The 27,508-nt window shown below is 34.8% G+C and overlaps 1 protein-coding gene across 5 annotated transcripts in view; it reads right to left on the bottom strand.

Annotated features, from left to right (window-relative positions):
- The window catches only part of MID1 (midline 1), a 447,000-nt gene that overhangs the window by 71,941 nt on the left and 347,551 nt on the right, over positions 1 to 27,508 (bottom strand). For all 5 annotated transcript variants that reach the window (XM_074192469.1, XM_074192472.1, XM_074192473.1 and 2 more), the window contains one exon: positions 13,761 to 13,856. In XM_074192469.1, coding sequence (XP_074048570.1) covers positions 13,761 to 13,856 — 96 coding nt within the window. The remainder of the gene's footprint in view (positions 1 to 13,760; positions 13,857 to 27,508) is intronic.

Here is a 27,508-nt window from a genome sequence, read left to right as displayed (position 1 = left end):
TTCTTCAAACTACACCTCTCATGGAGGAGAAGCTGAACAGATGGTTCAGCCATGCTATGGTTGTCCCAAAAAGATCTGAACTTTTAGTTCTGCTCAAGGGGGCAGTACAATTGTTCAGTGAATAAGGCAACAGTCCTGTGTTAAAATTTGATCTCACACACTTACTTTCTGTGTGACCCTGGGCAAGTCACTTAATCTCAATTGCCTCAAAAGAAAAAAAGAAATAAAAGTTTCTGTCTAGACAATAAAGAGAATCTTCCTATTTTGGAATTCAAGTATGACAGGAAAGTCACAAGAACTGGCTTTTTTCCTCTCACCATTCTTGCATAAATTATTTTTTTTTGGTTCTGTTTATTTAACTCTGCTTCTGTTCATATAAGTCTTTTCAAATTTCCTTGAAGCCAGCCCTTTCATAATTTCTTGCAGAGAAATATTGTCTATTTCATTGACATTACAAAATTTCTCTTTCTTCTTTTGCCCAGGCCTCAATTCAAGTTTTCCATTTCACCATGCTTGGCTATTAACTTTAGAATTTTTTCATTAACTGAATTAAAAAGAAATGTGAGCCATGTCATGTCTGAAGAACCTACCTCAGAGACATGTATTTACTATCATGTTCCATTCTAAGCCATATGGAATCATGATGCCAAATAAAACTTGAACTTAATCCTTTATTCTACCTAAACTGAAAAGGTTAAGTAAATGATGAAGGATTTGGATGAAGTTAAATAAAATTTTTGGAAGCTGAAAACTCTTGGAATCTTGGGCTGATGCAATATCAATTAATTGTGATTTATATTCAGATTAGGACTTTATTTTTCACATAATTCTTTGTGAAGATGATCTAGTTGATGAATCACCAGAGTGTCATTTTTTAGAAAAGGACATAAAATCTCATTTCAACATGATCAATTACTAAACTTATTTATAGGGCGATGAGAATAAAAATAATTGGGGGGTTTAATTTTTATTATAAAATTCAGAAAGCTAGAAAGTCAATCAGATAGAAGCTAAATACAGGCAACTAGGTGACTCAGCAAAAACAGTGCTGAGTCTAAAATCAGGAAGATCTGATTGAATTGAATCTATCCTCAGCCATTTACTAACTATGTGACCTTGGCTAAGTCTCTGTCTGCTATAGGTGCCTTAACTGTAAACTGAGAATAAATTAAACCCACCCATCTCACAAGATTGCTATCAGGATTATGGTATTTGAGCTAATCCCTGGTACAAGGAAGCATTCTTCTTTTTTTTTTTTTTTTTGGCAAGGCAATGGGGTTAAGTGACTTGCCCAAGTGTCTGAGGCTGACTCCTGACTCCAAGGACAGTGCTCTATCCACTGTGCCACCTAGCCGCCCCCTTAGCATGTACCTTTCTTAAAAAAAAAATAACCAGAAAGCATTAGTAAAGCACCTGCTGGATATCAAGTACTGTAAGTAATGCTGAATATACAAATACATTAAGAAGTAACTGTACTCTAGCAGCTTAAATTATATCAAGGAAGGATACGTATTCAAAGATTAAAAATAGATGATATATATAAAAAATCACAGTCACTAAAGGCATGAGGATAGATTGTTCCTGAATATTAATATCTGAGAGAATTAGGAAAGACTCTTTCAAAGAGATGGTTTTGATTCCAACTATAGAAAGATATTGGGAGTTACAAAAGGAAGAGAGAAGGAACATTCCAGACAAGGGGGTGGGGGGAGGGAACAGCCTTTGCAAAAATATAAAACATGGCTATACCCTAACTAAATTCTGACGAATCTAGAAACCCAAACTCAGAATACAGATGTTGTGGGTCGTTTTCCTTAGATGCAAGAAATCAGGTTTAATTCAATTTATTCACTGCTCATTTTGCCATGAATACCTTATAGCTTGCATCTGGGAATATGACCTTGACTAGAATGGGCTCATGAACTGGCCTCTGAACATAGCCTTTTCTGTTTTAACATTATTCCCTTCTTCCTTTCCCAATTTCCACTAAGTCAAAATCTTGTACTGGTAGGGTAGTGGTCTGAATGGTTTTAGATTGCCCAGTCTTGTCTAATGAGAGTAGTATCTGATTCTAATTATATCTTGAGAGTATTCTCCCATGGAGTCAAATTGGTGGAGAATCAGATGCATAGATGGTAGTGCCAACAGATTATGACTGTTGACATTCCCGTCTGCCCCCCAGTGAGGATAGAGCAAATCTAAAGTCAGACACCTGTTCTCCAGACATGGATAGAGTACTTTGTGTATGAATTTTAGTCCTTTAGCAAGAATAGTCTTATTGCTAGAGGCTCCATTAGAACAAGTCTATAGTGTTATGAAAAATGCAGGGGGGGAAAAATAAAAAGAAAATGCTGTTTCCTTCTAATTCAATTATTTTTTCTATTTTAAAATTTAGAGCTGAATGCTTCAAGAACTTGCTAGAATTACTTTAAAAGTCCTTCATAGGTCTTCATTTGTTGCCAAGATGGTTTTCTCAAGTTCTTAACAAGCTACTGTAACATCCAATTTATCTGTCTCTATTTAGAGAACCCATCATATGACACATTAGTCTAAGTACAGATTCATATGCCACTTAATTCACTCAAAAGAGGCTTTTCAGACTGTGTACTAACTACTGCTGGAAAGAATTCTGAGAAACACTGTAAGAAAGAAAATGTTCTATTAAAAATGAGAGAGAAAAAAGGTGTCTTGGACCTAGGTGAGAGAGAAAAAATGAGTAAAATAACAATAGAAAACAGTGTTCTCAAAGCAGTTAAGATTATTTTAAAAAGTCTGTATCAAATATATTTTCTCAAAGAAACTTGGAAAAGGATGTTCAAGGTGGAGATTATCTTATGAAAATGAAACTAAACAACAGATAGTAGATCTGCTTTGACCTTTATTTGAAATTGGAATGGGAAACAGCTGTACTTTCTATATTGCTTAACATCTCTCAGTGAATTTAAGACTTTGTCAACCAGTGGGGCAGATGTAGATATTCAAAGCCATGTTGGGGTTATATATGTAAAGACTTGACCCTCAGATTCTCAGAAAGAAAGGTCAAAAAGACAATAAGATTCCATTTTCAGCTATGAGTAAATGTTTGTCAAGTTGTTAATTCCAGGAGAAAAGTAACATGCTCTTTATAATTATTAGGAAACATTTTAAAATAGGTCCTATGTTGCCTATCTGGACTGAATGTATAAAATTAAACCCTGCTCCACATTTTGTTCATTCCTCAAAGTCTGTCCTCAATTCCTGATTTTTTTTGAAAGAGAGATTTCTATTGTAAAATTATTTTTCTTACTGAAGAAATGCTACTAAATGATTTCAGGTTTGTTAGATTTTAGAAACTTGTTTACCACACTTCATAAACAATCCATTGGGTCTAATTTCTGTCCATTCCCTTTAAAACCTATATCTCACAGAGTAGTTGTGAAGTTCAAATAAAAAAAATGTAAAATACTTTGCAAAACAGAAATGATACATATTTATATTTAAGTGCTATATACTTGTCTTTAAATGCCAAGGATTTATAAATATTGGATAATACTATTAGAATTATGTAGTTTTTAAAAAGGATGAAAAAGAAATGACAGTAAACTCTAAATCTCTTCAGAGAGAAGGAGAGATTTTGAGAATGGGGAACTATATAGGTTTCTGTCTATTCCCTTTAAAACTTATGATTGTTTGTTTGTTTATTTGCTTTGCTAGAAAGAAACAAAGAATGAGAGAGGAATCAGGAAACAAAGAAAAATTAAAAAAAGAAAAAAGAAAGAGAAAGAAAACACAAAGCGTAAACTTGGTAAATTATAAATAAAAAGTCTTGGAAATGGTGTGGGTGTGCATGTTGGGAAGGGGTGGCATTTTCTCATCTGGAAGGATTGTTTTTAGTGATTTGATTTATTGTCATTAGGAGTTTCCCCCACCCTTTCTAAGTATACAGGTTCCAGCTGGCATAAGAATTATTTTCCTGAGGACTGGCAATACCCACCAAAAAGGTTGACTGCTGAGATGAGAGAGGGAAGTTCAAGCTCATTCTGGTGTCTTTAGTACTGTGAATAATTTGTGTAAACCTTGGAAAAGCAACTGTTCCATACAATGGAATAAATAATTGTCCTAAACCCATGGATAATGATATTGGCCCTCCATCAGTGTCATGCCCCTCCCAGGGCAGTCTAGTGAAATCTCTGGATTCTTTCTCAGAATAATGCTTTTAAATGAATATAATAAAGTACATAGAAGTATAGGGGAAACTAAGCATATTGAAATACAGTTCTCTCAACTATCTCTATCTTTCTCTATTATTTCTAACCATCTCTATCGATCCATCCATTCATCCTTATTCATCTCTATCTATCTATGCATCTATCAATGCATTCATTTATCAGTTTGTACCTCTATCCATCAGTCTGTTTGACTGTCTGTCTGTAATTCACAGTCCCCTGTTGAGAATGTCTTCTATGGTGGATAGAGAGCTGAATCCAGACTCATAAAAACATGTTTATGGTCTTCTTCTTAAACAGATCTGTGTGATCATGGCAGGTTATTCTACCTATAAGGGGCCCAGCCAATTCTCTCAGACAATAAATTTCAGACAAGTCCCTCTCGTATATCATTGGAGGGGGTTTCCAATATTAATGAAATTTTAGGTTCAAATGCTTTAAAACTCATGAAAAGTAATGTGGAAATGATGAAAAATAATCTCTGCCTTTACAGATCTTACAATTTAATAGGGGGAAAACCTATTTACACAAATAAATACAAGATATGTAGATTGTATGAAATGAGGAAAGGGATATCATTTTTAGCTAGTAGAATTACATGGAAAAAGTGACATTTGAGATGGGCATTGCTAAATTTGATTCATAAAGGCAGGAGAAGCCGGGACTAATTTATATGTAAGCTTTATGCCTTCCCTGATGAGATTGTACCATGTGTAGTAGTAGTAGTAGTAGTAGTATCCAAATTAGGATGGAATATAGAGTGCATGAATGGCAATAGAGTGAAATGAGCCTTTAAAATTAGGTTGGAGTCACATTTATGGAGAAATATTCAAAGCAAGTCAGCAACATTTATTGAGCAATCATTGCTTTCAAATGAACTTTATCTAGAAAGAAAGAAGATTCTGAATAGTACTAAGATATATAATCAGGTCAAATGCTAGTTTGTGTTAAAATTGAAACATTAAGTGGGACAGTAGAAAGAGAACTGGATTTGGAATCAGAAAATCTGGGTTTGTGTAAATTTGGGAAAATCACTGAACTTTCCTGGACCTCAGTTTTTTTGAAAAATTAGATGCCCTCTGAGATCCATTCTAGCTCTAAAGTCTGTGATTCCACTATGAGAACAGTGCCTGCCAAAGAATGCTGCAGTCTAGCTATGGAAGGCAATAATGTTTGTCCTTCATTTTTGAAGAAGACCATGACATCAGGGGAGGTGATGTCATGACATGTATATGAAATTAGATTTCAGTGAGGGGATTTGTGCTAAGTCACCAACTTTACTTTCTCCTCCAGAGCCACCTGGGTCCAGTAGCCAGATATAAGTCAGGAGGACTGGAGATGGTCCTGGATGCAAGGCAATAAAGGTTAAGTGACTTGCCCAAGGTTACAGAGCAAGTTAGCGTCAAATGTCTGAATCTGGATTTGAACTCAGTTCTTCCTCACTCTAAGGCTAGTGCCTAGCACTCTATTTATTCCACAGCAACACCTTTTAATGAGACTGGAAAGGCAACAAAATTAAAGAAAAAAAATAATAAGGTTCTTATCAATGTTTTCTACCTTCTCAATTTATTTTGCATAATTCTAATAATATTATCCAACATTTATAAATCCTTGGCATTTAAAGATAAGTATATAGCACTTAAATATAAATATGTATCATTTCTGTTTTGCAAAGTATTTTACATTTTTTTATTTGAACTTCACAACTACTCTGTGAGATATATACTTTATCCCCATTTTATAAAGGAGGAAACTGAATCTGAGAGAAGTTAAATTTCATAGCTAAAAAACATCTGTGGCAGCATTTGAACTCAGATGCTACTGATCACAAAGTCAAATCCAATCCACTATACCATCTAGTTCAATGTAATCACCTAAATAATTTCAAAATGAATCTTCTCACAAGCATCCATATGAACAGACTCTTTCCTAAGACATGCTTGCAGATAGAATTTTAAAAAACCCTCCAACAACCTAAAAAATAAACTACAGCATAAATGAGAACATACTTTATTACTTGTCAGGCCCAAATTTTTGTTTATGATTCATGATGATCTATTTGCAAGGGTGCCCTAATCTATTCAATAACAGTTTCTTTTATAAAACTAAAAATATATAGAACAAAGAAAAATATAATTTCTTGAATGTAAGCCCCTTGTAAATTTCCTAAAGGAAGCCTTCATCTATAGTTGGAAATTACTCAATTTAATAGGAACACAATTTTATATCAACATTAAGAGGAACAGCACAGCACTATGTAAATTCAAGCAATACTAATAACAAATCAACAGAAAATCAGTGGATCTGAAATCACAGAAGACAATAATGAAAAGCAGAGATTGATATTTTGGTAACTAGGCTGGTTTTACTTGAATGTAAAAAAAGTATAAAAGCCATAAAAATTTCATAAGACTCCTCTCCATAACTCAGGTAATTTTAACTGAGAAGACATAACTCTTTGTTATTGTCTCAAATATAAAATGCCATCACATCATAAAAATAGAAATATAGGACAGTTGTATCTTTCAATTTTTCCCATTCTTTCATTCCTTTAAGACACATTCATCCTTTTCAACATAAATGAAAACATTATGGATGGTTTCATTATTATTTACATTGCAGCCTAATCAGCAGTATTCAATCTTTTCTTCAGAGAATAGCAATTGGCAAACTCTGCTATGGAAAGTTGGACTAAGAAAATGTGAGCACCACAATCTGTTACTGTTCTAGCTGCTGCTATAATTTGGTTCCTACATTACATCATGAAAGAGCTGTTTTTCATTTGATTATCAGACAATACTTTGGATAGGGGAAGAAACTGGATTGGCCACCTGACTCATCTTTCAAATCTTTGCTCCTGCCTCCTTCCTCTTTTGTTTTTCATCTCCCTTTCTTTCTCTCTTTATCCTTCCCCCTCCCACTGTGCTCTCTGCTTCCAAACAGTCTAATTGATAAAGGAGAATATGAGTCAAATGAGTGGGAGGTACCTTTTAGATTCTTTTCTTTCCACTGTAAACCAAAGATATAAAAGTAGAAAGGGCAATAAATGAGAAGTCATGATATAAGTGCTCTACTATAATTTCTTTGCATGATTTGGTCAGTCAGAGATTTGAAGCTGGAAACGACCTTGGAGGTCATCTAGGGTAATTTTTTTTTTTCATTTTACAGGGGTCCAGAGGAGTTAAGTGATTGTCCCAGGTTATACAGTGAGAAGGTTGGAATTTCAACCCTGGTCCTTTGCAAATCTCGATTTTTCCTATTTGCTTTTACTACTTCTAGAATTTGTGGTTTTACCGCATGGATACTTCTACCATTTAAGAAGAATAGACATAGTATAAAAGAATCAATTGCATAATGAGACAATATTCTGGCAGAAAGTCCAAATTTTACCAGTTTGGTTAACAGATAAGTAACATACTATTTATTCCACCCATTCCTAGATTTACTTCAGCTTTGATGTACTGCAGTTGATTAGCCCCGAATTGTTTCTACACTGTGATGAAATACCAGAATAGAATTTTAGTGGGAGTACTCCTTACAAAAATTGCTAGTAGGGCGCAGTGGATAGAGCACTGGCCCTGGAGTCAGGAGTACCTGAGTTCAAATCCAGCCTCAGACACTTAATAATTAATAATTACCTAGCTGTGTGGCCTTGGGCAAGCCACTTAACCCTGTTGTCTTGCAAAAAAAATTGATAGTACCCACCCTTCCCAAATGACTTTGAAATAAATTTTATATATATATATATATATATGTATGTATGTATCTGTATGTATGCATATACATATGCATGCATGTATGCATTATGACCCTTAAGGAGTTCTAGGAATAATATAAGAATTCAATATATAAAATATCACAGCATCCATAAATGTAAATATGCACATAGAGACTATATATATAATATAACATACATGTTATACATATACACACAAACATATATACAATTTCCTCCATTAGAATGTAAGCTTCTGTCTCTTGCAGTAGTTGTGGAGGTCAAATGAGACAATATATATATATATATATATATATATATATATATATATATATATATATACACTTTATAATCTTCAAAGACCTATTTAGATATTCATCTTAACTGGAAAGTTAACAATTTTTTTTCCTTTGAAAATGGCATTAATATTCTTTTCCATATATCATTATTGACTGTGAAAAACCGAGAAAAAAAATTAGGTCCTAAAACAGTCACCAAAACCACCACCATCATCATCATAGCATGTAACATTTTCATGCAGCAACTAAAGGTTTGTAAAAATGCTCAAACCTCAGTTGGACTTCACAAGTCCTGGGAGTTAGGTAGGATTATATCCTCCCATTACAAATGAGGAAACTGAGACAGAGAGTAAATGACTTATTCAGAGTCACCCAGCTAGTAAGTGTCTGAGTCTAGATTTGAACCCATCTTTCTGAATCTAGTGTTTTATCTACTGCACCACCCAACTATTTTTAGCATCCTTTTATAGGAGCCTTATAGGACAACTAACATTTTGTCCTCAGATGAATTTGGAAAGCAGAGGCCTTAAAGATCTTCAGGATGAGGAACAATTTCTATATCATCTCTGAAGATCCCTCCAGCTGGATTCAAGTCTTAGTATTCTATCTCTTATGGAATGTACTAAATGGTAAAATTAGCAATTAGTTATGTCATCTGTGGTGGAGACTTAGCCTCAGAGTCAGGAGTTAGAATCTTATCTATGACAGACACACAATGGGTGCATGTTCATAGACATGTTCCTTTATTCTGCAGGGCCCTAGCTAACTCTAAGAGTTGAAAGAATATTCTGATATAAACTAGTAGAGAATGTTTCCTCATCTGTATCAACCAATCTCATAATATATGAATGTAGAAGAACATTATCGCAGTGTTGCAATCCTGTACAGCATTTCACAAAGTTTAGGCACCCCCTTCAAACATACTCAAAGAATAACAAAAACTAACATTTATTTTTTATTTTTTAATATTTAATATTTATTTATTCTCATTTTATACAAATAATGTTTTTTTACATTAATAAAATATTCTTGTTTACAAGTAAACAAAATACCCCTCCTCCCCCATGAATATAGATAGACTTGCTTGGGGGAAAAAAGTAAAGGGGAGAGAAAAAAATTAAAATAAAAAAATAATAGTAATAATTGTAGGTATGACCAGGTGGCGCATGGATGAAGCACCAGCCCTGGAGCTACGAGCACCCGAGTCCATATCCAGCCTCGTAAACCCAACAATCACCCAGCCGTGTGACATGCAAGCCATCCAATCCCCACTGCCCTGCAAAAACCAAAAAAAAAAAAAGAAAGAAAAAAAGACCCAAAATAAAATAAAATAGTAATAATAGTAGGGGTGGCTGGGTGGCAGACAGAGCATTGGCCCTTGAGCCAGGAGCACCTGGGTCCAGATCTGGCCTCAGACACCCAACAATCATCCTGCTATGCTGCCCGAGGTAGGCCACCCAGCCCCATTTGCCCTGTACCCCCCCAAAAATAATAATAATAAAAAATGTGCTTCAGTCTTTGTTACAACACCAACAACTCTGTCGCGGGTGGATCACATTCTTTATGGTAAGTCCATCGCAAAAGTTACTTCCATATTTTTCCACCGTTGCCATTGCTGATCGAAACTCCCTCCTTTCGTATTTCTCCACTAACATGTACTATATTTTCTCTCTCCTTTCACTCTGACTCTGCTGTAGGGTAGCTGAGTGGCTGCTGTAGGGTAGCTGAGTGGTGCAGCAGACAGATCCCTGGTCCTGGGGCCAAGAGGCCCTGAGCCCCCATACCACCCCTTAGGCCCAGCATCCACCTGGCCCTATGGTCCCAGACAGGTCATCCAATCCCAGACCCTTGCTAGAAGTATTAAAGAAAATGTGATATATCTGACCACTGTCCCCCCCATGGTCCATCCTCTCCTCTATCACTAATATCCCCCCCTTCCCTCTGTCTCCCCCCCTTTCCTTCTTACTCCAGATGTCTATACCCCATTGAGTATATATGCTGTTTCCTCTCCTAACCACCTCTGATGAGAGCAAAGGTTTCCTCATTCCCCCTTGCCTTCCTCCTTTCCATATCATTGCAATAGCTCATTGTAATAAAGAAAAATATTATTATATGAAATATCTTGGCCTATTACCCATCTCCTTTTTCTTTCTCCCATTACTTTTCCCTTTTTTCTATTGGCTCCATTTTTACACCATTATTTTATCTTCAAATTCAGCTTTTTCCTATGCTTCAACTATAAAAGCTCGTTCTACCTGCTCTATTAACTGAGAAGGTTCATATGAGTATTATCAGTGTCATTTTTCTATGCAGGAATACATGCAGTTCATCATCATTAAGTCCCTCCTATTTTCCCCTTCTCCAATCTCTATGCTTCACCTGAGTCCTGTATTTGAAGATCAAACCTTCTGTTTAGCTCTGGCCATTCCAAAAGGAACATTTGAAATTTCCCTGGTTCATTGAAAGTCCATCTTTTTCCTTGGAAGAGGACATTCAGCCTTGCTAGATAGTTGATTCTTGGTTGCATTCCAAGTTCTTTTGCCTTCCGGTATATTATATTCCAAGCCCTACGAGCTTTTAATGTAGCTGCTGCTAAGTCCTGTGTGATCCTGACTGCAGCTCCATGATATTTGAATTGTGTCTTTCTGACTGCCTGTAATATTTTCTCTTTGACTTGGGAGTTCTGGAACTTGGCTATAATATTCCTAGGGGTTGGTATTTTGGGATGTCTTTCTCGGGGGGGGGGGTCGGTGGATTCTCTCCATTTCTATTTTGCCCATTGCTTCTAGGATATCAGGGCAATTTTCCTGTAGTAATTCTCTGAAAATGATGTCAAGGCTCTTTTCCTGATCATTACTTTCAGGTATTCTAATAATTTTTAAATTATCTTTCCTAAATTTGTTTTCCATATCAGTTGTTTTATCAATGAGATGTTTCACATTTTCTTCTAATTTTTCAGTTTTTTGGTTTTGAAGTAATGAGTCCTGATTTCTTGTAAATTCATCAATCTCCCTGAATTTTATTCTTTGTGTGAAGGATTTATTTTCCTCAGAGAGTTTTCTTATCTCTTTTCCCATCTGGCCAATTTTGCTTTTTAAAGCATTCTTCTCCTCAATAACTTTTTGAACTATTTTATCCATTTGACCTAAGCTGGTTTTTAGCATACTATTTTCTTCAGCATTTTTTTGGATCTCCTTGACTAAGCTGCTGACTTCATGTTTTTCCTGCATCTCTCTCATTTCTTTTCCTAGTTTTTCTTCAAACTCCCTCATTTGATTTTCAAAGTCTTTTTTGAGCTCTGTCATAGCCTGATCCCAATTTCTGTTTTTCTTGGAGTCTTTAGATGCAGGAACTTGTGTTTCCTCATCTTCAGACAGAGTATTTTAATCCTTCTTGGGATCATAGATAATGTATTTCTCAATGATGTTCCTCTTGTTTCTCTGCTTGCTCATTTTCCCAGCCTAAGCCTGTTTTTGGAGTGCTTCCTGAGCTTTTGGAATACTCCCACAAGAGTCTCGGTGTGTCAGGCTCTGTCCTCTCTCCTGGTCTGTGAATGACCATATGCACCCCTCTCTGCTATGGGGCTGAGGTGGAGGGGGCCCTGCTGTTCTATGGGTGGCCTAGACTGTGATCAGGATCTGAATGTGTTCAGAGCCCCAGAGTCCTGTTCTAGGAGCAGAGCTCAGCAGTCAGTCTCTCTCTCTCTCTCTCTCTCTCTCTCTCTCTCTCTCTCTCTCTCTCTCTCTCTCCACTCCCCTCCCTCAGTTCAATGGGCTCATGCCCTGGGGGCTCTTGCTTATGGGCTCCAACCTGCTTATGTTTCCTGTATCTGGAACGCAGTGGCCAAGCTGCTCGCTGTGTGTACTGAGGGCTGGACTTCATGTGCTCGCTCTGGCAGAGGTCCCACCACTGTTCTCCCAATTTGTGCCCAGTGCTCTCCGGGGCATAGCTCAGGAACCTCCCCTGCTGCTGTGAGCCATGGCTCCCAATGCTCTGGGACAGCCTCTGGGGGGCTGAAGATCTTTCGCTCTGGTGGGCCACCCCTCCAAGGAGCAGAGCCTTTCTGCTCTTTTCCAGGTTACCCTGAGTAGGAGAACTCCCTCACTGGGTCCCTCTTTGAGTTCTGTCTCTCAAAAATTTAGTTGAAGTCCTTAGTTTCGAGGATTTTTGAGAGAGCACCTAAGACATAATCCGCTCTTGTCGCCATCTTGGCTCCGCCCCACAAACTAACTTTGATATCAGCTATCACCACCTTCAAACATATTCAAATAATAATAAAAACTAACATTTACATAGAACCTATTGGACATGACTGAATAATAACAAAAATGTGCTAGACATGTGCTAAGCACTTTACACATATTATCTTATCTGATCCTCACAAACCTTTGAGGTTAGATGTTTATCATTATTTCAATTTTACATTGATGAAGCTGAGGCAGGATTACACAACTAAAGTGGCTCAAGTTGAATTTGATCTGAGGTCTTCCTGACTCCAGATTCAAAGAGTCCACTGCACTAAATTTATTGGCTGCCCTATGTAGTCTGCAACACCATATTTTAATATTACTTTGTTGCTGCTCATCTGTTTCAGGTATGCCCAGCTTCTTGTGATTCTCATTCAGGATTTTCTTGGCTAAGATCCTTGAGTGGTTTGCCATTTTCCTTCTACAACTCATTTGACAGATGAGCAAAATGAGGCAAACAGGGTTAAGTGACTTACCCAGGGTCATACTGGTATGTATCTGAGGTCAGATTTGAACTCACAAATATGAATCTTCCTAACTCCAGGTCTGGCACCTAGCTGCCCTCTCAACATTTTATTCTATTTTATTTATTCTTAAGAATATTTCCCAATCATATTTTAATTTGGTTCCAGCAGCACTTGAAGATTGTGTTTGACACTTGTTAGTAAGCACATTCCTCCTGCATTGGGGTTAAGAGTTCAGACCAGAAAAGTCAGAAAGAATCCTCTCAACTGTAAAATTCTATGATTCTGTGACTGATTAAAATGGCTTAGGGGAAGGCTGCCACTGGAGGAATGACAGTCCCTGAAGGAATTTGTACAACATTCTTATTAGCATGGTGTAATGGGAAAGGTCTTGGATTTGGAGCTAGAAAAGACAGGTGCCAATCCTGGCTCTTCTACTCCATATGTGACCTGGGCCAGGTGGTTAACCTCTCTGGACCTCATAGATATTTTTTTCATAATAAGGGAATTGGACTAAGTTGATCTATAACATTCTCTCCAAATTTCAAAGTAGGTTCCCAGTTCATTTTTATTTAAAATTCATGTTTAGAGCTGCTTGCTTTTCAAACATTTATTAGCTTGGTTGAGTTTTGAAGTCTTCATAGATTATATATTTGACTATCTGAAAATCCTTTCAGAGTCTAAAAAAATCCATGATGTCTTGAACATAAATTCTTTGAATACTGCTCATATTGTTCTTACAAAATATGGTGATTAAAACCTGGGTTTTTGTACAAGCAGTACAGACCCTGATTAAATTAGATCCATTTTTTTTAGTTCGATACACTTACCTCAACATGCTGACAAGTTTGAATGAGTTTAGCCAGAAGTGTTTCCAGTTCAGTATTCCTCTTAATAAGGTTGGTGAGGTTACTCTCTAAGTTTTGCTGTTTGGACGCAAAACAAAAAAGGAAGGGGGAGAGAAGAAGAAATATTTAGTGGTTTGTTTCATAATAAATTGGTGTACACAGCAAATGCATAGCAAATACATAGCAAATTTGTATCTGGGTATTCTTTTTTTTTTTAGATTTTTTTTTTGTAAGGCAAATGGGGTTAAGTGGCTTGCCCAAGGCCACACAGCTAGGTAATTATTAAGTGTCTGAGACTGGATTTGAACCCAGGTACTCCTGACTCCAAGGCTGGTGCTTTATCCAGTATGCCACCTAGCCGCCCCTTCCCTGTATCTGGGTATTCTTAAAAAACCAATATGGCATTTATGCAACTCCAGTTTCATAGTGTATAAAAGGTCACAATCCACATGCTTGAATGCTTTTTGAAGGTTGCATTTTAATGAACTTGGAAATGTTAAAATGTGATACTTAGATTTTTCCTTTATTAACCTTTTATTGTTTGACTCTCTGAGGAAGATCTAATTGAGCATCTATTTATAAGATACTTTCTAGGTCATGAACTAGAAAGAAAGAAGGTTAGCTGAATTATATATAAACTTTCCTAAATTGGAATTGTTAAACCAATTGTTAAGCATATTAGCTACAACTGTTGATTTGGGGATTTTGATATATCTGCTGAGGTTAGCTAAAAGCAGTTAGGTTAAAACTTCCCAGCATTACAAGGCTTAGAAATTTCCCCATTGAACATTCTTTATTAGAGTCATGGCATATCTAATTGAATATGCTAATGAGCTTTCTGCTTTTTTTTAAAAATACTGCTGCCAGATTAATTTTCCCTCAACCCAGCTTTCATCATGTCAATCTCTTGCTTAATAAACCACAATGGCTCCCTTTTCCTATATAGCATGGAGGGTATGCTTTGCCTGGTATTCAAGCCCCACAAACTTTGCCATTAAAATCTTACCTATCTGGTGAGGCCCATTTCAAATATCTCCTTACCTTTGAACCATTCACTTATTCCTCTAATTGAAAGTATTTTTTTCCTTTGTCTTCCCACAAAATTTTATACCTTTTCTTGCTTCCAATACTATTTACATTTAAATTATTTCCCAATATATAATGCATCAAAATTCACTTCTGATAAATTCCTACCAGGATTTTTTGTCAATCCATTATCATTTATTTTTCCTTATAGTATCGATATAGTATATATTCCATTCTTAATGCTATTTTGTATTGTGCTGAACACTGTGTTCAGTAAATAATTGCAGATTTCTATATATCAAATACTGCTGTCATATGATCAGGAACCAATGTAATTCATGAAACATTAAGGATCATATACATTTACTTGTTTTAAATATCTGTTATACTAAAACATAAACCTGTAAGTTTCAGTCTCTGAAATTTAGGTAAACTTTCACTATTGATTTTAAGTGAATTCTAGAAAAAAGCAAGAATACTTCCTATTTATCCTTTGTTTAAATAGAAATTTTAAGCTAGAGTTGTTTTTTCTGGGCAAAAGGAGATAAAAAGATTAAGTGTTGCTAGCAGCCATTACTTAACTATACTATATGACTACCCAGAGGATACTAAAAAATGTCGATTAGCTGCCAGTCTACATTGGAAAGTCTTCTCTTATATCTTCCTATCCCAATTATAGTGTATACCCATTATAGATATCCTGTGACTGGTACAAGTTTTAATTTTTTTTGAATCTTAATTTTCTCATCTATAAACACAAGGTATTAGAATCCAATGGTCTCTAAGGTTCCTTCCTGCTCTCAATCTACAATCCTACAAACTCACAGGTCTGTTCCATAAAATATGTTCACAGAGTCAAAACCTTTAGTAAAATCACTTTCTGAAATTTTTAGTTTATATAGAAATATAACTTTTTAAATTAAAAAAAAATTCATTTGCAATGGGGTAAAGTGACTTGCTTAAGGTCACATAGCTAGGCAATTAAGTGTCTGAGGCTGCATCTGAACTCAGGTACTCCTGACTCTGGGGCAGGTATTCTACTCACTGCACCACCTAGCTGCCCCTTTATATAGAAACATAAATATAGAAAAAAGGGGGAAAAACCTTTAAACAATGACCTGTGGTGTTATGCTGTTACTGAATGATGGTATTTACTATTGATTAGCCCTTATTTAACTACAATTCCTATTTTAAATAATTGTAGAATGTCAGTTTTTAAATAGCAACAGCTATTAAAAATACATGCGCAATATAACTCCAGAGAGAAGACTGATGAATTCTGAATGCAAATTGAAGCATATTTTTTCACTTCCTTTATTTATTTTTCTTACTTGTTTTGTGAGTGTGCTTTTTTGCAATATGGCCAATATAGAAATATGTTTTTCATGTCTTCACATATATAATGAATATCATATAGCTTATCTTCTCAAGGAATAAGCGATAGGCAGGATGGAGAGAGAGAATTTGAAACTCAAAATTTTAAAAGAAAGAATGTTAAAAATGCTTTTGTGTAATTGGATAAATAATGAAATTATATATATGGATATATATATACATAAAATGATGTATTCATGCATGTATGTAAATGAGAAACTGCATATGCACAGAGAAAAAAATCTCCTAATCTAAAGAGGCTTATATGGTATCATAGGTTATTCCTTAATTCAGATATGAAACTTTTATAGAAAGACAAAATATTTTGCTTCTCTATTAACTTTTGCACAGGAATTATTGGGCATCTTTATATTATTTCCTGTAACACAGTTCAAAAACTAACTCACTACAAGCCAAAAATGGTGGAAACTGACATCTCTAGAAAACATTGAAGCAAAAAGTTGGGATGTTTAAGTCAAATGGTACAAATGTTATCCAAGTTGGAATAGAAAGCCAGAGTGGTTTCAAGGTACAATAAAGGGAAATAAGACTGGCAAAGAGACTCATGTCCAGGTTATATCAAAGGGGCATGCATGAATAGAATATCCCAGGCCTGGAAAGGTGAGAGAGATATTCCAGTTTTTGAGTTTTAGACCAAAATTAACGAACTTTATTTGTTTGAAAATTTGTGATAACTTTCTTGGCTCCAATGATGCCACAAACTTTTTGTGTGGCATTCAACAGCTCATATAATTTCTTTGTTTCAGTTGCTTTGACTGAAAAATGGGAGTAAGAACATTATTTTTTGGCCTTACCAGGGAGTCATGTGAATAAGAGATATATGTATCCACTTGATTTTGGAGGTCTAAAAACTTCTACACAGTGAAAAGAATAATTATTGAGTTTCCTGTTCCCAAGTAAGAAACTTTAATATTTTTATACTGCCTTAATCAATCATCAGAAGAAGAAAAAAAACCCAACCAACTCTATAAACTGTTCTTATTGGTTTCCAAATTCATAATTCATTCTTCTCGCTTTTTAAATGGGTCTTTCATTAAGAAAAATAAAGCATCAATAAAATAGTTTAAGGATTGTTTGTTTTTTTACTTGGGGAAAAAAGAAGGCAAGGAAAAAGGTTATTTTCTTTATTAGTTGATGGGGTAGCAAGTTTCTGGGATACTTCCAGGAGACTTATACTAAGGGAAACCCATGTTGGGAATGATATATAAAAATGAAGTTTTCTGTTGCTACCTGTCCTTGACTAGTCATAGACAGTTCCAAAACTGCAGACCAGTATGGCATGCTTGAGTTGGATTCCATAAAAGAGAGGCCACATGGGCTACTCTTCTTTCCTAAAGGCGTCACAGAACAGTAAACCTCAAATTACATCCAAAATGCCTGGACTGCTCATGTTTTAACCTTTTTTTTTACATTGAGCTCAAAAACTAAGCCAACCTAGGAAAAATTTAAATCTGTGAGACAAAACTACATTTTTTTTTGTATCTATCCATCTTAACCTAATGGAGTATTTGACCCTTCAGAATGACTCAGTTTCCTTTTGTAAGAACTTGTTTTCATTAAGACATAGCTCCAGAAGAATTCTCCAAGATACAATGGTCAAGGTTCAATTTGAGCCACATAGTCAGGCAACAGATTCAGATGTGTATTCATCTTTTCATATTTATTTCTATATTTATATACAAGGCCTTATGATTTAATATTTAAGATCTTAATATATATATTATATTTAAGATCTTGTAAATTTTTTCAGTTATGATTAGAACATCCAACATTTTTGGAAAATTTAATTTTGTCACCGTTTTCTTTACTCTCTGGTGAAACCTCATGCTCCCCAATAATTATTTAGTAAAACTCTGTTCTGTTTTGCTCAGTTCCTCTCATTGTCTTTGCTGCATTATGCTTTTGGCCAATATTTCAATAATAAATGTGTAAATGATTCTGCTTACTCAACAACTAATCAAAAGGCATTTATTAAATATTTCCTACATACAAGGTATCGCACTAGTCAGTTAATCAGTCAATAAATGTTTATTGAATTGAGCAGAAAAAGATCCTACTATGTGTCAGATTATTGTGTTAAGTGCTGGGAACACAAAGGCAAAAGAAGTTCCTGCTCACAAAAAGTCTACAATCTAATGGTGGAGACAACATGCAAATAACTATGTACAAATCAATAGGATAAATAATCTTTAGAGGGAAGGAATTAGAATTAAGAGGATTTGAGAAAGGCTTCCTATAGAAGGTGGGGTTTTAGTTGAGACTTGAAAGAAGCTAGGGAAGTAAGAAGTCAGAAATGAGAAGGGATAACATTCCAAGCCTGGGGGGATAGTAAGAAAAATAATTGCCTGAAATCAAGAGGAGGAATTCATGGAGTAGCAAGGAAGCCAATATCACTAGATCACAAAGTATAAGGGAGTAGTATGGTCTAAGAAGACTGAAAAGATGGAAGGAGAATGTTATAAAGGATACAGGGGAATAGAGGGAATAGAGCTGAGACCCACAACTATTGAGGGGACTACATATGGCAGGGTTGTTGTATAACTTGAAGGGAGGCAGAATAGACATCTTTAGCCACTTCTTCCCCCATCCTTCTCCAAGGGTCATTTTAATTCCTTCCAGGAATTACTAAGGTTGGAAACATATCTATCTGCTCCTTTAAATATTTTTCCTAGAGATATTATTGGTTTTTGAGCTAGCTTTTGATCACTTTATTATTATTGGAGGAGGGAGACCCCAAGTTCTAAATCCAAGGTTTGATTCCTTGGTTGGAAACACTGAAATACCACTTCCATAAATGAACACACATAGTGAATATCCATTTTTCCAAATCATAACAAAAAAGAAATCAGAGAAACTATACTTAGGAGAATACATAGCAGAGAATATAAAGAGAGTCTTCCATTGGGATAACTCAACTTAACTGAGGGACACTGTCCTTGATCTCACCCAAGGGAAAAATTCCCCAAAGTCTCTAATGAATGAATATAGGCAGAGTAAAATGATGAAAATTGTCAGCTCCTCTGATATTTTCCCAAAGTCTTTTCCTTCAGTAACCTGAAGTCGGGTTGGCCTCTTCCATGTTCTCTCTTGAAGCTGGAAGTCAAAAAACCTGAAGTGCCTCAACTGAAAGTTTGAGGAATCTTAAAGGGGATTGGGGCTTGAAGAGTCCCAAAAGGGCTTTGACTCTTTAAGAGTTTAGAAGGGAGACTGGCCAAGAATTCAAGCTTTCTGGACTTCTGACAAATATATCCCACCCCCTCACACAGGGCAAGGCATTCATCTCCACTAATAAGGAGAGAGAGAGTTCCATACCAGTGAAAAGAAGGCTATATTTATATTTGATCCTGGAAGTGATAGGGAGTCACTGAAGTAAAGGAGAGACTTATAATGGATAGACTAACCACCAATCTATTGTTATAATAACATGAAGTATTACGAACTTGGACCAGGGTGGTAGTATCAAAAGTGAGAAAGGGGAATTTTCAAGAGAGGTTAGGAAGGTAAAATTAACAGGCTCTGGCAATAGATGGTGAGACAGAGGGAAGAGGCAAAGACCTCCATCCCTATCCTCAAGAAACTCACTTTCTTATGAGATAGACAATATGCAAATAACTACATTTATATAAGAATTGGATGGAAAAGAATGGAAAGTAATCTTAGGGGAAGGAGGAAGAAAGGATTGGAGAGGGGGCAAAATTCCTCCTACAGAGATGAAATTTTGAACAGTCTTGAAGAACACTAAGGGAAGCTAGGATGTAGAGTTAAAGGCTGAGAATTCTTCTGGATCTGAGAATTCTTCTCTCTCTTTTTAGAATTTCAAAAATAAGTACATACTATATATTTATAGATTGTCACAAATGGGAGGAACATTAGAGCTCACTGAAACCATATGAATAAATTATTCTTTTTATTTTGATTTTTTTGTTTGGGAATTTTTAATAAGAAAAAGTAAAACTCAATTCTCAAAAGCGATGAAATTTCTCATTTAGAGATTTATTTGTTTAATGTTTGTAGACTATAAATAATATGTAGAAAATGTCCAAAATGCAGACTTCTATCATCCCTTTCAAAAATTAATTGAAGTAATTGACTGCCACTTTGAAATAAAAAGATGAATCAATAAGTAAAGAGTAGAGAAGAATTGAGTTAAAAGGATAGAGTTTGGCATACCTAAAAATAGTTAATCAGCAAATTTTTTTATTGAATTTCTGTTATATGTCTAAGACTGAGCTAAGCAATCATATAAGCTATGAAAATATTTATTAGGATAATTATATTTCAGGAGACTTATAAATATTTCTTTACTGGTCATGATGAAATTTTTGTGAATTCTACAAAAAATACTGCCATGACATTCTCTGTTTCCAGGGTATTTTCTCATACTAGGGTAAAAACTACCCTTTGTGACATCTCTTCCCCCCCCCAATGAGAGAGATTAGTCAACAGTTATCATTGCCATACTATTACCTCCTACTAAGACCATATCACTTCCTAGCTCCTTAACATTAGAAGAATTCTGAGAAAATCTCCCTCTCCCCAAAAGAATAATCTGTAGAATTTTTCTTTCTTTCAGAGGGAAGGTAGAGGATTGTGGTATTATTCAATCAGTTCAGTCAGTTTTTTTTCCTGTCACATCTAACTTTTTGTGACCCCATTTGAGGTTTTCTTGGAAGTGATACTAGAATACTTTGCCATGTCCTTCTCCAATTCCTTTTACAGATGAGGAAACTGAGCAAACAGGATTAATGACTTGTCCAGGATCACACAGCAAGTAAGTGTTTCAGATCAGATTTGAACTCAGGAAAATAATTCTTCCAGGCACTCTACTGTGCCACTAGTACTTGTAAACAGCAAAATACAACCAAGAACATTTGATGTTTAAATGTTGAGCAAAAGGTAGGAATGCAAGTTGCATTTGAAAACCAAAACTAATCCTGTACATAAAGATTTATTTTTTCATATTTCACACATTAATATTTTATGACTTCTAACCTAAACAGTCTCGTTTTATTGAGGGAGAGAGTTGACTTGCCCAAGGTCCCACAAGTGGCATGGGGGAATGGCTGGGGTTAACTCTCAGCTCTACATCAATTGCTCTCTCCAATGTACCACATTGCTTCCCTTTATGTTTCCCCACTGCTTCAAATGGAGCACATTTCATTGTCCATCAGCCTAAACTATTTTAGGGGAGAATGAATCAGAATTATGGAAATTTCTCTGATCTCATTCTCAATGCAGTCTCAGAGAACGACTATGGAGCATCATTTGAGGAAGGTAAATCTAATCCAACAGATGTGTGTTGTGTTTCCCTATCACACTGATACATGATCAAATAGTAAGTTTAGGAGACAAATACCTCTAATTTTAGCCTTCTGAGACCTGTGCTTTAAACTCAGGTTGCAAGGAATTAATGACTTGTCACTGAACACTACTATTAAAATGTAGGCTGAAACAGGAGATTTCTGTAATTTCTTTTGGACTTGCCCAGGTCTTAAAGAATGTTTGCTCTTATTCCTAAGTCTGTGCTAGAGTGTGTCTTTAATGTAGAACATTAGGGTCTGGATGCCATTCAAACTAAACACAGATCTGGTTTGTTTCATTCCCTAATATTCAGGGAGACATTCAGGAACTGCGTTCATATTCCTGACACCCAACACCATAGTGCTAAAGTGAGACCAGGATATGAACACATTTAATGCTATGACCCATATATTTTCTTCTGAGAAAATTTAATCACTCTTCTTAATAAGAAAACACACCCTTATTAACACGTACCACCTGCATAAAAGGTGACATTCTTTATATGAAATTAAACTCTTCAGATGTTTTAATTATGTCTATGACGTACAAGGCGATCTTCAGTTTCAATTTGCAACAGACCACAACTATGTGTGATTTATATCAGTCTTATTTTTCCTAAAGTCTCTTTCATTGCTTGTGATAGTTACTATATCCAAATACCCTGGCATGACATACCTTTGAGGGATTTAAAAAAAAACTAATAAAATACAATCTGCATACAAATTTAAGTCTAGTGTTCCATAAAATACAATTTAAGAAACTCTGATATGTGATCCTATATTTACCTTGTCAAGTTTTATTTGACCATTCTGTTAACAATATAGAATCTGCCTTTATTATTTATAAATCCCATCATCAACTGAGGTTCAGAGTTTCATTTTTAAATAAATTATATGTAGAAAGATTATATTTTCATATTTAATAATCATCCTTAATACTTTCTAAAATGAGATGAATAGATTCTTACTCTACCATAGCTATAGTTAATGTAGGACCTGATATTCATATTATAGACAGACATGTGTATTTTTATATTATTATGTTATTAGTCTGTGACATAATTATGTAGTTATACAGAAGTTTCATACATGATGAAACAGACCATCATCAAAAGTTTATTGCCACAAAGTTGTCTTACTGATGATTAGAGCATTGAGGGATGGATTGGCTTTACACTACTGTCAAAGAGCCTCAGTAATATTGGAAAGACATGACTTTAAAAGATTAAAGTCTATCATTGATTACCAGCTATCTTAATCTTACAGTGTCAGGTGTCAGGTCACTGGGCTCATATGGGATAGAGAAAACAGTATTTTTATATAATAATTCCTCACTTTAATCAATCTAATTTGCAAGTAATGACTTCACTTTCCTGATACCATAGTTTTCTTCAACTACTGTATCTTTCTTTAATGAGAAGTGATTGGCTCACTAGAGATCTTTAAACATTTCACAAAAGAAAGAATGCTAACATTTTTAGTTTGAATCTTAAATCTTCAACTTATTTATGATGTAATACTATTAGGCAAGCAGCTTTCACATTATAAGCTTCAATTTCCTCATTTGTAAAATAAGGGGATGGGTTAAATATAACCAGTGGTTACCTTTTCATTGCTACATCTTTAAAGTGATAAAAATGAATAGTAATGATTCTAGAACAAATCAAGAGGGGGATGGGAGTTCAGATGATATTTTTATTACTTACTCTAAAGGTTTGGGAACCCAAACTCAGGTTTGGGAAGGGCGACTTGTATAAACTTACCTAGGTAAATGTCAGAGGGGAGAGATTTTGATCCAAACCTTCTGATTCTAATTTGGAGTTCTTCCTACTTTACTTTGATGATGATATTGAGGATCTTAGAACCTGGCTTGAAAGTTCATGTTTGAAGATGAATTTTAGACAAATAGTTTGCAACTGGTGTTTTTAAAATCTATAATCAAGAAATTGCAGCTTAGGAACATCAGGCAAGAGTAATAATTTTATATATATGAGGTTACATTATGGATAATTTTAAAAGGCACTCCTTTTTGCAAAGTCAATAATACATATATATATATATATATATATATATATATATATATATATATATATATTACTTTTCCCCCACTTAATGGGAAATTGTGGCATTTGAAAGTATTTTTTATACTCACTAGCATAGTGTACAAAAGTCAATCTCAGAGTTGGCAAAACTTGGATTCAAGTCCTTCTGACACATATTAGGAGAGAAATTCTGGGCAAATAATTTAATCTTGAAGTATTCAAAACAACTCTCTAAGAGGAAGTTACAGTGAAAGTGGCAAGCGACATTGGCAAAGAGTATTTTTGCCCTCTGGAAGTTCCCTTTAACCACTGAAATTCTCATTCTCTCTCTCTCTCTCTCTCTCTCTCTCTAGTTTTGCAAAGAAAGGGGTTAAATGCCTTGCCCAAGGCCCCACAGCTAGGTAATTATTAAGTGTCTGAGGAAGGATTTGAACTCAGGTACTCCTGACTCCAGGGCCGGTGCTCTATCCACTGCTCCACCTAGCTGCTCCAATAAACTTCTCTTCATTGTGATCTCTTTAATGACATTATACTATGGTATAACTGTGAAAAACTGGGATGAGAAAAGATAAACTCACTTTTGGATTTGTAAATACCATCAAAAAGTTAATTTAGACAAACCTTTTTTTTTTTTTTTTTGGTATCTCAAATAATCACCTATCCTGGAAAATAATTTTAATAGCTATGATAAATAGTGATTATATTAGGACTATTAATGAATTAGAAGGTATAAACAAATTGGATACTTTTTTCAAAAAGATGCCAACTAAATCTTCATCTTGAAGCAGGAAAGCCATCTATCATTTCATTGGCACAGGAACTTCTAAATCAGAAGACACTTTCTGTCAATGCAGGTCAGCATCTTCTTAAGCAAATTACAGGCTTAGAGATCTGCAAAAAGTATTGAGTATTTAACTGTTTTGCCCAGAAGAAGGACTTGAAGTCAAGTCTTTCAGGTTTCAAAGAAGGCTCATATATAATAATAATTTCTGTATTTTGCATATAATTTTATAGATTATATCATATTGTATACATAGGAAAAATAGGTCTCTTCACTAGCTCAACCATGATTGTTGAAAATCAAATTTAGTAAAAATTTAGTCAAGTGCATATATTTGAAATCATTCAATTTTCCATGTCATTGAAGAAATATGGTCAAGGAGTCTAAATAGACACAGAAATTAGCAATTAATCACTGTTGTTCCCTACATATACTCATATTGCTTTTGGTGTTTGCTGAATGTCACTGACAAGTCATCTTATTTTCCTGGATCAAATTGTCCTTAATTCTAAAACAAACATCAGATGTGTTTAAATTAGGAAGTAATTAATATCAATGAATTTCTGTGAATTTATGATAATAAACACTACACATATAGGCCTCTTCTAGGGTTTATTTTCTCTTGTCATAAATTGAATCATTTCTATCTTACTCTTTCCTAGTGGATGATTATACTTCTACTGTCTAATATACAAGGATGGGCTTATTAAAAATCAGATCATTAAAATTGTCCATTATTTGTTCATACACATCCTTTCATGGGATTTCTTGATAAATATAAAACTATCAAATTAGTTTTTTTCATCCTGAATTTTGTCCAGGAAGAAGTAGAAATGATTTTGAATTGAATAGATGCACATTTTGGTGTAAATGGAAACTTAATTAAGTAGCTATATTTTACTTCCAGATAATGCATACTAGAATGTGGCATGAAGTCTCAAGGCAAAGCAATGGTGCAAGCCTGGGACCTGAAGCCTTGAGTTGTTTTGAATCTCAATTTATCCACTGACTATTTTCTTTGGTCAACAGATTTCAGTCCATTCAATCTTCTTTTTCAACATTAAGATCTTCTATATAACTTTTGATATGCTTTTTATTATTTTATATTTTGCATAACTAAATTAAATGAAATATATTTTCACAGATAGCTGGGGACAGTAGGTCATGATGATGATGAAGATAATGTTTGTCCATTGTTCTCAAAGAAGACCATGACATCAGGGAGGTCACAACAAGACTATGAATTGGATTTTGAGTGAGGGGGTACTGGGGGCTAAGTCATAGCCTCACTTTCTCCTCCAGAACAATCTGGGTCCAAGGGCTACATATGAATAAAGACAACTAAAAATGGCCCTGGATGCAAAGCAATCAGTGTTAAATCACAAGGCTAGTAAGTGTCAAATGTCTGAAACTGGATTTGAACTTCCATCTTCCTGACCAGTGCTCTAAAATTCACTGCACCACCTAACAGCCCATAGAGGACATACCTTGAGTTAGGATGACTCAAGTTCAAATTTTACATCAAATACTAACTGTGTGATCCTGGAAAAATCACTTAACCTTCATCTATCTCACTTTCCCCAACTATAAATTGAGGATAGTAAATTATAACTAGTAAACTGAGGATAATAATAGTAACTATTTCCCAAGGTTTCTATGGGGATCCAATGAGATAATACTTGTAAAGAGATTGGCAAGCTAATTATCGTTATCACTAAAATATTTCCTTAACTTCTCTATAAGAATTATGTTTTTCAGGGCAGCTAGGTGGCGCAGTGGATAATGCACTGGCCCTGGAGTCAGGAGTACCTGGGTTCAAATCCAGTCTCAGACACTTAATAATTACTAACTGTGTGGCCTTGGGCAAGCTACTTAACCCCATTTGCCTTTCAAAAACCTAAAAAAAAGAGAATTATGTTTTTCTTCAACCCTTCCAAAGCACCCAGATTTAAGAAGAAAATGCTTCTGAATTTGTTCAAATTAAATGTATAAAACTTTTTAATCACCTGCTTTGCCTGAATTTTAAGATTAATGCTCTTAAATCTCCAGCTGTTCCAGAAAGGAACGACCTTTCCTAAAATGTGCATCACGGTATATAAAAACTACACAAGGAACTTTACAGTCAAGAAAAATTGTACCATTTTGGAAATACTATACTGGTCTGGACATTCTAGAAAGAAATTTGGAGCTATGCCCCTGAAACTGTTAAATCCTTTGACATAGTTATACAACTATTAGGTCTAAATCCCAGAGATCAAAGAAGATATATATATATATATATATATATATATATATATATATATATATGTATATGTATATCTTATACGTGTATATGTATATATATATATATATATATATATATATATATATATATATATATACACACACACAAAAATAATATTACTTCATGGCAAAAATTGTAAACAGAGGTACCTATCAACTGAGGAATGACCAAAGAAATTGTGGTATATGATTGTTGTCAGGTAATATTTTGGGGCTGTAAGAAATGATGAAATAAAGACAGTTTCAGAGAAATCTAGGAAGTCTCATAGAAACTTCAGAGTGAAACAAGCAAAACCAGAAAAATTTAAACAATATTGTAAAAACAAACAACTTTGAACAGTTTAGGAATTCTGATCAAACAATTACTGATCACAGTTCTAGACAGGTCATGATGAAACATGTTAACCACCTTCTGAAAGAGAAGTGATGGACTCAGAATGCAGATTGGGACACACACACACATACACATACACACACACACACACACACACACACACACACACACAAAAACAATTTGACCAATGTAGAAATTTATTTTGTGTGACTATATATTTTTGTAAGAGGGGATTTGTTTTTCTTGCTTTCATAATGGAACAGAGATAAGGAGGAGAGAAAATGGGTTTTCACTTGAAAAAACAAAAGAAAAAATTGATGGTTAAAAAAATCATAGAAGTGAGCAAAAATAAATTCAAAATGGAATAAATACCAAGCAAGAAGAAATTCCAAAAGGAATAAACACAAGTAGAGAAGGGTTAGACCTACTATGTTGAATTTAATAAATATTTAAAAATCAGTTATATGTAATCTACAAATTCTTTATGCAATGTTTGTCAAGTTTACAACAATAAAAAAGAAAGGGCATGTTGAAAAAAATTATGTACCATCTGAGAAAGAAATCAAGTT

The sequence above is a fragment of the Macrotis lagotis genome, chromosome 6, assembly GCF_037893015.1.
Source record: "Macrotis lagotis isolate mMagLag1 chromosome 6, bilby.v1.9.chrom.fasta, whole genome shotgun sequence".
Lineage (NCBI taxonomy): Eukaryota > Metazoa > Chordata > Mammalia > Peramelemorphia > Peramelidae > Macrotis > Macrotis lagotis.
Note: the sequence above shows the minus strand (reverse complement) of the source record. Positions and strands in the feature narration are given on the sequence as shown.